The following is a 12,888-nucleotide window of genomic DNA, read 5'->3' on the forward strand; positions in this document are numbered from 1 at the left end:
CAGTTACCGATCACCAATTAGTCCCCAAACATTTGTCGACACCCCTCTGATCCCCAGCCACTTCTCGATTCCTCGGACAATGCCACTGACACCTAGGGATCTACTGTATAGTGTACATTCTAGTCAACCTCGCTATAAGACCTTCCATCCTCCAACCATTCCACTCACCTCGCAACCCACTCACTATCCCTAGTCTTCCTTATATTTACCTCTTTGCAATATACTGTTTTTATTGCCCATTTCACTCGCGTCTTTCCAAATTCCTGCAGCATTGAACCCTCCTGCATATTATATCACATCCCGCCCATCACGCTGAGCGCCAGTTACCTGAACTCTTTCTCTACTGCTCTACAGTACGAATACTTGGTTCGCTACCACGAGGACTTTGCGACACTTCGGGACAACTTCACCCAAGCCAAAGAGGTAAACACACACACACACACACACAGAGAGAGAGAGAGAGAGAGAGAGAGAGAGAGAGAGAGAGAGAGAGAGAGAGAGAGAGAGAGAGAGAGAGAGAGAGAGAGAGAGAGTACACTTTGTAAAAGACACAACATTAACTTTAATAAGTCATTGTTTGGCAGTCTCTCTTCATTGTTATCTTGTTGTTTATCTACTCATTCAATCTATTACTTTATTAACCATTTCACACAAAGATAATTGAAAATAATGGACATCTAGCGTCGCCTTTACATATCTGTTCTGAGCATACAGACGTGAAGTAATGCGCAGCTTATTTTTCTTGCTTTTATTTGCATCTCTGTTCCGAAAATCCTGCCTCTGCATTGTGGTTTCCTTCTCTTCTTTTTATTCGCCTGTCTGTCTTCTCCCTCAGCCGCTGGACGGGTTCAGGTCCCCTGGAGACGCCACGAGCATCACCGTCACAATAGCAGTTAATGGTTCAGATCATGTCTACCTCGCCGTGGCCAACTACGACCCTTCAACTGGAATCGAGGTGAGCAGCAACCTCGACGAGGAGTTTACTTTATACTCGATACTATGTTATGGTTGTGTTAGTTCTTACATATCTCTCCTAAGATTCATTGCTGCCAGTATTTAAATAAAGAAAAAATCAATTCAGAGTTGAACATTTTTTATCTCATTTATTTGAATTAACTAACTTACCTTCATTGTTGGTGGTTTTTTTTTTTTTTTTTTATCAGTAATTTTATTATTGATAAAAAGTTAGCTGTAGTTAAGCACAGAACGCAGGTAGTCCTATTACCGATAATTTTAACCATTTCGATCATCACCAATCATCTATCTTTATTTTTTAATTTTCTTATTTTTCAGAGTCCGCCGTCAACCACACTGCTAGTAGAGGTAAGAGGGAAAAAACATTCTCTCTCTCTCTCTCTCTCTCTCTCTCTCTCTCTCTCTCTCTCTCTCTCTCTCTCTCTCTCTCTCTCTCTCGCTCACTCGCTCGCAAGCTCGCTCTTGCTCTTTCTTTCGTAATTAACACTCCTTCTTTGAGAGAGAGAGAAAGTTGTAATATCATAATTATCCCTTTCAGATGAGCACCTTACCGCCACCCACAACCACAACTCCAACTACCACTACCACCACCACCACCACCACCACCACCACAACAACAACAACGATACCAATAACAGCAACAACAACAACAACAACAGCGATACCGACAACGACAACAACAACAACTCCTCCACCAAAAAGTACCCCGTCAACTACTAAAGCTCCTCCCACTGAAGTGTCAACGCCAAAAGACAACACAGTCATCATCGTGGTGTCAGTGGTGTGCTCCGTTGTGGTGCTGGGTGTGGCAGGTGGCCTCTATTATTACAGGGGCAAGATTTGTAAAGGAAAAACCACTGTCTAAAATGATCTCATCGCCACTTTCTTGGGATAAAGATAATGGTTAAAGGATCTGAGGCCTCGTAATAGAAAAAAATTCCCGCGTGCAGCAGCTTGGGATAGCGTGTTGTCACTGCTGCTATTTTCCTGTACTTCCCCTACACTGCTGCAGGCGAAACGTGCGGGAAAAATATTCGTGTGAACACATACCTTCTTGACAACCTGCCATGCGGCTATCTGACAGCAAAAAAAGAAAGAATCAATAAAAATCAGAAAAAAAGCAACCCTAATTACTTCACAGTCCAAAGTTCACAGCTAACTTATGCCCTCTGAGTTCGCTTTTGTGTATCGGAATCATTCTGGTTTTCATGTTGTCTGTCACTTGCTACTTTTTTTTTTTTTCACTTCTTTGTTGTTCTAGAGAGGTAAGCTCAAGACGCGAAATGCAGGCATGTTGGCATGCATGGCTGCTTCACTAATATTCGTTTAATTTTTGGGAAAGAAAAATTTACAACCGTGAATAGCTAAATATCACAATTTTTCTGTATTGTAGAATTAAATATAGAAATGTTCCATTTATCTCGAGACACAATCACAGCTTCAATAATATTTGACAAATTCGAATAAAATTTGCACACTTTAGACATCATTAAAATATACTGTAATAGAAGTTTTCAAGTTTCATTCTTAGTTATAGATTTTTTTATATATGAAAAAATTTTCAATGGGTATAGTTGCTACAGGCTAACTTGATAAGACCTCGACCCCTTCCTCCTGTACTATGTCGGCGGGACAACTGCCTGATGCACACTCATAGTGGTCTTACCACTTTACCACATACTTTTGTTTAAGATATTTTCAATCATCTCATCAACTGGTCCTGTATTATTATTAGGAAAATAATGACTATATCAAAGCATTAACCAAACGTGGAAGAGGAGGAGGCGTGACCTATAGATCAGCGTAGACTACAGCAACCTAAATGAACCTTTAGTTTGATTTCTACTGATATTCCTTCAAGAATATTTCAATAATGTTGTTGAGTTGAGTTTTTTTTTTTTTCGTAAATCACTGTGAAAACCAGCTAAACTTTTTTGTAATGTAAATTATACTAAAATATAATAAAACAAAATTATACTATATGTTTTCTTAACATCTCTAATGACGTGCAGTGCAACACAGTATAGTGCACCGCATTACATAAGTCTTGAGAACAACTGTGCGGAACTGATTTATATATATATACATATATATATATATATATATATATATATATATATATATATATATATATATATATATATATATATATATATATATATATATATATATATATATATATATATATATATATATGTGTGTGTGTGTGTGTGTGTGTGTGTGTGTGTGTGTGTGTGTGTGTGTGTGTGTGTGTGTGTGTGTGTGTGTGTTTCATTGGTTTGGCCGTTGCAGCAGAATGACAAACCACTCTCAACTAATTCAGATCATGATATATTTACATCAGCACAAATGAAAAAGATGCCCTTCTCTTGACAAACACATTGACTGGAGTACCAATGGCATGCTGCAACAGTTTCCTCTGCTGTCAACATGAAAACAAACGAATGCATAGTATAAGTTTGGAAATGTGTGTGTGTGTGTGTGTGTGTGTGTGTGTGTGTGTGTGTGTGTGACAGAGCACCAAACGAATCAAGTACAGCTACGTAGTTCCTACACTGATAAATAAAAAAAAAAAAAAATAATGAGTATCGCCTTTAAAACATGCCTGTTACAGAAGCTCCCTGATATTCAAGTCCAGCCTTTCCTAATACAATTAATTTTCCATATAAAATTGCGTTAAAGAAGGAAGTTTCTGTGAACAACTTGCCGTGAAAAGTGCACAAATTTTCCTAATACTCAGAACTGAGCTCCTGCCGTCGTAAATACTGGAAGCGAACGTTACAAATTGAACCACATATGATCCATGCCGCTTGCTGTTTTCCGCGTAAATACACTTGATACCTTCTACCACTTAATTGATTAACATTGAACTGCTTTGAAATCCCCGACTGGGTCTTCTCTCCCTCGTTTCCTCATCCGTTTTACTTCCATACTAATCTTTACACAGCATGTATGAGAGAGAGAGAGAGAGAGAGAGAGAGAGAGAGAGAGAGAGAGAGTACAGCGCAGTACGTGATGTTAAAACTAAATACCTACCATAAGTGTTAAACAGTAGAAAACCAAAAAAAAAAAAAATGTTTCCGTAAATAGGTCGTTAGGCTCGACATACTTGTCTATTAACAAAAGTAGTGAAGTGGCCGTAACTTTCCTTACATGATTAAGAAGGGGTCATCCAGCGAACTCCGCTGCACAGTATCTAACCTACATACGAGTACATATCTTAAAGCTGTGTAAGCTGTACAACACCTTCCGCTTGTGGAGTGTCCAGTAAGGGTGAGAGTGGATGATGTGCTTTGTCTGGCCTTGATTTTCTGGCTGCACTGGCACGTGGTTGGGAGGCAAGTGGTCTCGGTAAGCAAAGCTGGCATCGTTCATGGGTACAGCTTCCCGATATAGAAACCGTTACAGACTCCACGTTCTTGGAGGGAATATTTGAAGCAGATGGTAAGGCAGACCCCTCACGAGGAATATCCTTCAGCTGTATAGTGGAGACGCTTGTGACATGACCTCCATCAACTTCCTCACTTGAGTTCAAGTATTTATAAGGAGGAGGAGGAGGAGGAGGAGGAGGAGGAGGAGGAGGAGGAGGAGGAGGAGGAGGAGAAGGAGGAGGTAAGGTTCTTTCCGTTGAATCTCTAGAGCCCGAGTCACTCACGGTGGTCAAGTTTGTCACGGCAGAAGAAATGCTGGACACTGTGCTGCTATTATCTGAGGACAGGTTCCGATAGCGCCGCGGTATCGCTCCTCCAAGACCAACCGGGGGCACTTCCTCGACGCTGCTTTGGCAGGCAGTGAGATCCTGATTGAAAAAAAAAAAAAAAAAAGAGTTGTCGGTGTTCCAATGATTTTAACGTGATCAATATTGCGAGGCTGAACACACACACACACACACACACACACACACACACACACACACACACACACACACACATACACACACACTTATTTAAAACTAAATAAGAAATAAGACAAAAAGAACTTAACTTAATCATCCAAAAATACAAACAGGTAAATACGAATACACCTTATCCAGTTACCAGTAGCGTATAGCAAAATAACGTAGCCTACCTATCCTTAACCCTTTCGACATCCGGACAGCCTCACCTGGCTGGCGTAATGAGCCTGGATGGTGAAAGCAGGGCTTTTCTCGCACGAGCCACGACGACGATGCTGGAAATAGAGGAAAGTGGTAACACGACGAAATGCAGCGATGAAACCTACATCACCTCAAGACGTGTCGTCTCCGCCACTTCTTTGCCTCCTCGGAGATGTTAAGCTATACATGGGCGCTATCCGTCCCTGTATGTAGCACGGGTTCAATTTACAGGGAGGTTCGACTTAAACAGCTTTGTCAAGCAGGGTACAGTTAAAAGCCTTTTTGCGTCATCAACTCCCTTCATTTCCTGAGGGGAGTTGATATCGCGAGATAAAATTCCGCCTCACTGTTATCTCTTGCTATTTTGTACCGTTATTTCCATGGTTACTGTTTTGAACTTGTTAAGTACATGTCTCCCCACCCCCTCCCCTCTGCTTCCCCCTTACTTTCATCGACATTCTGTTCATCTTAAGAATGCACGTTAACAAGTACCTTCATTTTTTTTAATTTCCTTCAGAGGTAAATTCTTGAACTTTCTACTATTTCTGTTTTCACCTTTTTCTAGGCCTTTAACTATTTCAGTATACCTCGAAAACCAAACCGCCCAATCCGATGTAAACTATTCTTGGGAGCGACAATAGTTTTTTTTTTTTGTGTGTGTGTGTGTGGGTGTGTGTGTGCGTGTGTATATATCATTGGCAATAAACATATAATTAGATAATATATATATATATATATATATATATATATATATATATATATATATATATATATATATATATATATATATATATATATATATATATATATATATATATATATATATATATATATGTATGTATGTATGTGTGTGTGTGTGTGTGTGTGTGTGTATGTGTGTGTGTGTGTGTGTGAACACGCAGCCCCTCATCTTGGCCCAAAGGTGTACAGCTTCTGTTATCACTACTTCTATTATAGTTTTATTTAATTCAAAAGCGTCCTTCCAGAGACCACATTGCCGTTTTCTTTCATAGTATTACAGCCCTCACTGAAATCTAGTTATTTGGCAAAATACAAATCCTACATTGTATGATCTGGAAATCAGCGTCTGTGAGGCACTACAAATTCAGAGAAGGGAAGGGCAACAGCGTCAAACAACATCCCCTTAGTTAACACAGACCTTGACTTGGGGAGCATGACACCTAAGCAAACAACACAAGCTGCTAGTCGTCGCTTCATGAGAGAACTCCACTGAGATCATGTTACTTATCTTATCTTGGCAGCGAAGCCATGAGGTCAAAAGAAACCCGATGAAGGGTAGAGAGTAAAGCTAGCCTTGTGTGGTCCATGTATGTTTTTTTTTTTTTTTTTACTATCAAAAGAAAAAAAAATCATGAAAAAATAAGGAGAAAGGAGAAGGCAAGTTGATCTGTACAAGGCAGTTACTGAGCACAAGATCTAACCGAAACATTGAAAGCCATCTGTCTCTTCTAATACTTGTTCATTCAACTTTACTTCACAACTCTCTTTAGCATTGTGGTTTCATTCTATGTCAGACTCTAGGTCAAATCGCATCATACTTCTTCTCGGAGGACAGTACCCGACATCGTTTATACATTTAGTTTCACCTTGTTAAGGGAAATGAATGATCAATCCCCACCATGTGAATAGTATAATGTATGTTCATGCGGCACGTAGCTTGAGGGAATCTGTTGGGTAGGGGTGAGGCGAGGATGCGTAATGAAACTTTAGTAGTCTGATATAAAGTCTAGTAAACCTTAAACTGTACACAGAACATATCAACACACCATCTTATGTGTTATATATAGCCTTGCAAGTCCCCTGAATATGATTTCATAACTGGTCGCCGCAGGACAAACTCATCTCGAGCCACGCCTCTGTCATCTCCCCCTTTCCGGCGGGGCAGCTGTACAGACTGCCACTTCCCTAAATTGTTATATTCAAAGTATTTTTATATTACTTTATCAACTAATATTCACCAAAGCAGATTTAAAAAAAAAATCAGTAGGATAATGAAGTGGATGTATAAATCCCTCAAAAGCGAGGACACAACCTGTATTATTTATATAAACACATCCAAATGACTGTAGACACACCACGCCACGTGGCTACTCCACTGAACATCCACCTTCTACCTATATGTTCGTTTCCAGAAACTTTTAAAGAGTTAATACTTTGATATTTTTATTGTCATTTTCCTACAAAGTTTAATCATTGCTACACGCGAGGATCTTCAACTTATTTCTTGAAGGTTTATGGCTTTAATCATTAGTATTATCATTATTTTATGCACTTATTTACTAGTTTATTTATTTATTCATTCATTATTGTAATTTCTATCTGCTTTCTACTCTTGTTCTTTATTCATTGATATGTGTTTTTCATGGGAAGGGTAACAAGGAACACATAACCTGTGAGGCAATCCTTTTATATGAACGACGCTCTATCCCACCACTGATAGGGAAGCCCGACGCTTCAACAAGGATGAAATTCAGTTGTTATGATAATATTGAAGAGAGAGAGAGAGAGAGAGAGAGAGAGAGAGAGAGAGAGAGAGAGAGAGAGAGAGAGAGAGAGAGAGAGAGAGAGCATCCATACACACACGAGCTGACAGTCAGATGGAGCGTAAACACTCAGCCAGTAGAGTAAACAAATATGCGGACTGACGGACTGAAGACAGAAAGAGGTAGTGAAGCATGCAGTTGCGATTCGTATAATACTAAGCATTAATAAGCTACTTTAACAGATTGCTTATGTATAATGTGTTTTGTTTAGTACGTACCGTCTCACCGCCATCAGAACAACACATGCAGCGCCAGGCGTTCGGGTTCCTCCACGGCCGTCTGTGGGTGAATAAATAGTGTTAACCTTTTTACTTCTACTTGCTGCATCCTTCCTTAACCACTGGCTTGTATTCTGAAACACTTTTCTCTCTCACCACAAATGTTTTCAAAGGCCACAGAGATTATTAGCCGGGTTTTCAAGAGTGTTTCCCCCGTCACTAGAACCATAATAGCATCCTTAAAATCCAGTGTCATTTCAACAAGGCCTTTTGAAACTAGCGGAGATCCAGCGCATAAGTGTTTCAGAATATGTTTCGTTAACTACTCTGAGACATTCCCTACCATTATATTGGCTAGGAATTGTATTACCTATTTCTAATCCCTTTCTTTTTCCTTTCCTGATGTGTTTATCATGATTTCATGCTCGTAGTATGGTGAACTGTTGCATATCGCAGTGAAAGGGTTAAAGGGACTGCAAATGCACACCATATTTTTTTTTATGAACATTCACCACCTTGACCGTGCGTATACAAAGAAGTTTGAGACATTTGAGACATTTATGCACATGACAATGCTGATTTTATTATTTTTCTCTTGCAATAGGACTGGTGTGTGTGTGTGTGTGTGAGAGAGAGAGAGAGAGAGAGAGAGAGAGAGAGAGAGAGAGAGAGAGAGAGAGAGAGAGAGAGAGAGAGAGAGAGAGAATTTTGTTTTTATGTGTGTGTGTGTGTGTGTGTGTGTGTGTGTGTGTGTGTTTGTGTATTTGTGTGTGTGTGTGTGTGTGTGTGTGTGTCTGTGTGTGTGTGTGTGTGTGTGTGTGTGTGTAGTGGTCTTACTTACGTCTTGACACAGCTGACGGCGAATATGCAGATTAGGAAGAAAATAAGGATGCCCATCGCTGTCAAAGCCAGGGTGTTGGACCAGCCGATGTTCGAGTAGACGCTGTGGAGGGAAGCGAGCACACACACACACACACACACACACACACACACACGAGGATAATGTTGATAAATCCACTGTATAACGAGTACTATCATTTAATAAAACAGTAATAAAGGATAACAATTGAGTTTATCATCTCACTTTAGATATGACGAAGAACAAAAGCTCTCTCAGGGACGCTATAGTGGATTGTCTCAGAGATTATGTCTGCCACAGAACATCGCCCACTTACCAGGTTCCGCCGTAGTTCTCCCCACTATGGCAGTGACAGAAGCCGTCACTCCGACACTCGCCGGGGAAATCACATTCGATGGTGGCGTTGCAGCTCGACCCAAGTACCCCTGAAACCAATGCACACGAAGGAATCATTACTGTTATTTATTCTATTTCATTATTTTTAAGGCCCTTCAGCGTTAACTATACAAACCTGCCTTAGATACAAGCTCATCACCTGGACTTTGCTTTCTTGACTTGACTATAACTTATACTGTATAGTGTTGATGTAATAAGTCAATAAATAAATAATTCGCCGCCACGAAACAGCTCGGTGACACAATGTTCCGTGGTCTTTAAATAATTTACTGGTCATGATTTCCTACTTCAAGGGACAGAGCCACCTCTTACGTTCAGACTGCATCAACAAGCTTTCTGGGGGTATCAACGGACATAGAACGCACACTAATCTACTTGAGGTCTAGCCTGAACCGAAATCACCAAGTTCATAGTGCATTACAGTTATTGCTATACTTGTCTATAGCTCACATACAGGCAATTAATGATTACGCAGTTGTATCATAAATAAATAGATAAAATACTACAGCTCTTGATAAATTAATATCTATGACCTTGGCTTAAGGAAACTTACCGCATTCACCACAAGTAAAGATATTTTTGGCCCCAAAGAAGCCTGTCACCTCGTACTGGTAGACCCAGCAGGAGGGAGGCCTGCAGCTGCACTGGCCCTCGGAGCATATTAGGTTATTGTATGCAAGACAGTCGTAGTCAACATTGCAGTTCATCTCCGGCACATTCACTGAAACAGGACAAGCAAAATATCACACACAAACACACACACACACACACACACACACACACACACACACACAGAGAGAGAGAGAGAGAGAGAGAGAGAGAGGGGGGGGGGGATTATTACGTAAAGTGTAGCTTCTTCAGCGTTTCAGGAATTCAGCACTGCCACCATAATGTACCAGGATATAGGTCTGGCGCCACCATTCGCGAGTTTAGCACTGGTTCATAAGGGAAAGTGACTCCGTGCCAATGGAATTTCGACTCTGGCAGTAATACTTTATGGACGGATTCAAAACAGAAAAGATAGAATTCCAGAGTTTACCGGTGAAAGGATCAAAAGCGAAGAGACACTTAAAGAGAAGATACTGGTCTGTATTAGTAAGATGGACAGAATAAGGCTATATTTGACCAAACTAAGAAAAATGTATTGTAGAGTGAAGCCACGGAACGGTGAAGCATGCTAGTAAATTCAAAGGAGCTGTAGCCATGAAAATGGTGGTAGAAGATAGCACAAGATGCAGCTTTGTGACTGAGAGAGGATTTGATGAGGTGAAAAGCTCTTGATGTAATCCTGCTCACCAAAACTGATTCCAAAATAACCACAGGTATGTCCCTTGCATAGAGTTGACGCTTGGGAGGAGAGAACAGAAAATGGCGATGTCACAAAACACATTACTTCATGGAAGCTGTTTTAGCAAGCGATGAGAAGTGAAGCAAGGTTTGTGGGAAAGGACAGGTCATATCTAATTAATAATTATCATTTATATTTGGCCTTAGGAGCATTTTATTGGTGTTACTTTTCTATCCCTTCTCAACGCTTTCTGACAATGGTAGCGCGATGTTAGAAAAGAGAGGAAAAGAACATAACCACATGAGTCCCCACAGTGTTATAGTCACTTTCTGATTTGCCTTTTTCCTTAAAACTGTGTTAAATAGTTACATATTTATATTATCACTGTTTCATTAGTTGCGTTTGCAGTGCCATAAAGTTATAAATAAAAACACATTCAGGAAATACTCGGCAGTTCAAAGAATGGTATGACGTCACTAATCTGGCGTCATCATTCAATCAGAACATTAATGCAAAACTAAAGACTGTAAAAATCATCCAGAAGATTTTGTGAGCAGCTGATGTTATCTTCGATTTCCAGCTTCTTATTTCATTCTCATATACGTCAAGCACAACTGTAATTTGGCTGCTGGCAGGTATTCATAGCCATCTGACGGATATATATCTTTCTATCAAATTTACATATGCAAATCCTTCTTCTTAAGACTATTCTTGTCAGACTTATGTCGTTAGAATTAATAATTAGACGATAAAATAAATGGGTAAATAAATAAAACTTAACCGCGGGCCAAGGAACCAGATGCTTGTTCAACATGGAATCCTATCGAGCGAATTTAGCGTCATCTCCGAAGAACCGAACAGACCATCAGCTCAAATACCCACTGCATGTGTGTGTGTGTGTGTGTGTGTGTGTGTGTGTGTGTGTGTGTGTGTGTGTAAGAGCTGGGCAGTACTTATTTAAATACGTTTGTATTTAAATACCCTTGTATATTTGGAACTGGATTGGTTTTCATGTATTTAAATATGTATAAAATTTCAGTACTTGAGTGAAAATTTAAATACAATATAGTTAGCTACTGAAAACAAAAAAGTAAGAACTTTCATTTTTATAATTTCGTTTGACATTAAACCCGCTCAACTATCTGGCATCTTGTACAGTAAGCACAGCTTTCTCTTGGTAAATTTTGTATAATGCATATATCCAACAAATATTTTCAAAAATTGAATATAATTAACGTATATAGTATTTCAAATACGTTCAATTAATACACTCTGTGCTTAATATTGAGACCCTCGTGTGTATATAGTGTTTACCACCTAAATTCCATTCTAATTATTTGTTGAGCAGATTCTCTCTCTCTCTCTCTCTCTCTCTCTCTCTCTCTCTCTCTCTCTCTCTCTCTCTCTCTCTCTCTCTCTCTCTCTCTCCAACAACAGCAACAACAGTGTCTCGCTTCACCTGCAAAGAATGGATCCTTGGAAATGTGCGAATCATTATGATTGGTGATAGATGCGGGCAAGTCGCTCAGAACCTGTGAAGGAACCCGAACCTGTCTATCATGGATTTCATCGTTTCCTGCAACAACCACCATCAGAGGACCACACAGGAGTATGAACGTCCACTGCAGCAATTTCCAAATCATTTTGTTCATTTTTCAGTTCCAAGCTTCAATGGGCTGTTGATGTACCGCTGCACAAGCATCCTTAGGGTTCAGAGGCGATACCTTGCTCCATTCCTTGAGGGACACACACTCAGGATCTATGGTACGAAACCCACTTCTTTCATACTATTCCTGGAAATATCCATGTGTTAGCGATGATGTAGCTTTCAATGATAATTATGTAATAAGATATTTCTTACGTACACATTTCACATTTTCATCGTTTTCTAGCCTCGCTGGGCCGCAAGCCAAGCCATTTTCTAATTAAATTCATAAATCACACACTAAAACTTTGTAAAGAGGAAAGGTGGAATACGTGTCGCTTTGGAGCAATACTAGCCTGCGAAAGGGAGGGTGCAGTGGAGCTAATGATAGTGAAGATAAGCCTGCGGGCGGGAGGAGGGGGGAATGGTTAGGGGAAGAAATGGGAGGCTTGATAATTCACGTTTTGGTTGATAAAGAGATAAGCAGACTGTGTCACAACACCACGATCTCATCCTACAGCGGTGGGGTTCAGAATTGCTAAAAAAAATAACTGAAATCCGTCAGTGATACGTCAGTGATATGGTCAGTTAAATGGTCCCAGTCACCATTCAGCTATATCATTTAATTATACGTGCCCTAACAAATTAGTATGATGGATAATCAAAAATAACTTTTTATATAATATTGATAAATAGTGAAACATTTCCAAGTTTAGCAGCACAGGAGTTGACAGGGCTGAGAAACAGCATATGCGTGCGAGTACACCGATGGACAAAGAGCGTGTACAGTATTACAGAGATCGGTGACACAGCAAGAGTATTGCTTGACACCCCAGAGTGAAACAAT

The 12,888-nt window shown here is 39.9% G+C and overlaps 2 protein-coding genes across 6 annotated transcripts in view; one reads left to right on the forward strand and one right to left on the reverse strand.

The window, feature by feature from the left end:
• Window positions 1-2,952, forward strand: part of LOC135106962 (uncharacterized) — a 9,666-nt gene extending 6,714 nt beyond the window's left edge. The window contains exons 11-14 of the mRNA XM_064016440.1: window positions 355-423; window positions 836-955; window positions 1,294-1,323; window positions 1,514-2,952. Coding sequence (XP_063872510.1) covers window positions 355-423; window positions 836-955; window positions 1,294-1,323; window positions 1,514-1,840 — 546 coding nt within the window. The 3' untranslated portion in view covers window positions 1,841-2,952. The remainder of the gene's footprint in view (window positions 1-354; window positions 424-835; window positions 956-1,293; window positions 1,324-1,513) is intronic.
• A 489-nt stretch (window positions 2,953-3,441) lies between these two features.
• On the reverse strand, window positions 3,442-12,427 carry LOC135106963 (zinc finger homeobox protein 4-like). Of its 5 annotated transcripts, none has more exons than XM_064016443.1 (8): window positions 12,374-12,427; window positions 11,856-12,189; window positions 9,662-9,829; window positions 9,029-9,137; window positions 8,695-8,796; window positions 7,854-7,914; window positions 5,080-5,145; window positions 3,442-4,774 (listed from the first exon to the last, which is right to left on the reverse strand). In XM_064016443.1, the coding sequence occupies exons 2-8, from the start codon at window positions 12,046-12,048 to the stop codon at window positions 4,196-4,198; spliced, it is 1,278 nt and encodes a 425-aa protein (XP_063872513.1). In that variant the 5' UTR covers window positions 12,049-12,189; window positions 12,374-12,427; the 3' UTR covers window positions 3,442-4,195. The 5 variants fall into 5 exon arrangements, with proteins under 5 accessions (XP_063872513.1, XP_063872515.1, XP_063872511.1 ...); XM_064016445.1 differs by having other exon boundaries at window positions 11,947-12,189; window positions 12,343-12,424; XM_064016441.1 differs by having other exon boundaries at window positions 12,343-12,424.
• Window positions 12,428-12,888: the final 461 nt, after the last annotated feature.

This window comes from Scylla paramamosain, chromosome 14, assembly GCF_035594125.1.
Source record: "Scylla paramamosain isolate STU-SP2022 chromosome 14, ASM3559412v1, whole genome shotgun sequence".
NCBI lineage: Eukaryota > Metazoa > Arthropoda > Malacostraca > Decapoda > Portunidae > Scylla > Scylla paramamosain.

Bases quoted from the DNA above. Each gene is read 5' to 3' on its own strand.
- LOC135106963 (XM_064016443.1), bottom strand. From the start codon at position 12,048: ATGAACAAAATGATTTGGAAATTGCTGCAGTGGACGTTCATACTCCTG. The intron at 9,138-9,661 runs GTAAGTTTCCTT...CATTGGTTTCAG, and splicing joins CTTTACTTGTGGTGAATGCG to GGGTACTTGGGTCGAGCTGC. The intron at 7,915-8,694 runs GTAAGTAAGACC...ATTCACCCACAG, and splicing joins GCCGTCAGCTGTGTCAAGAC to ACGGCCGTGGAGGAACCCGA.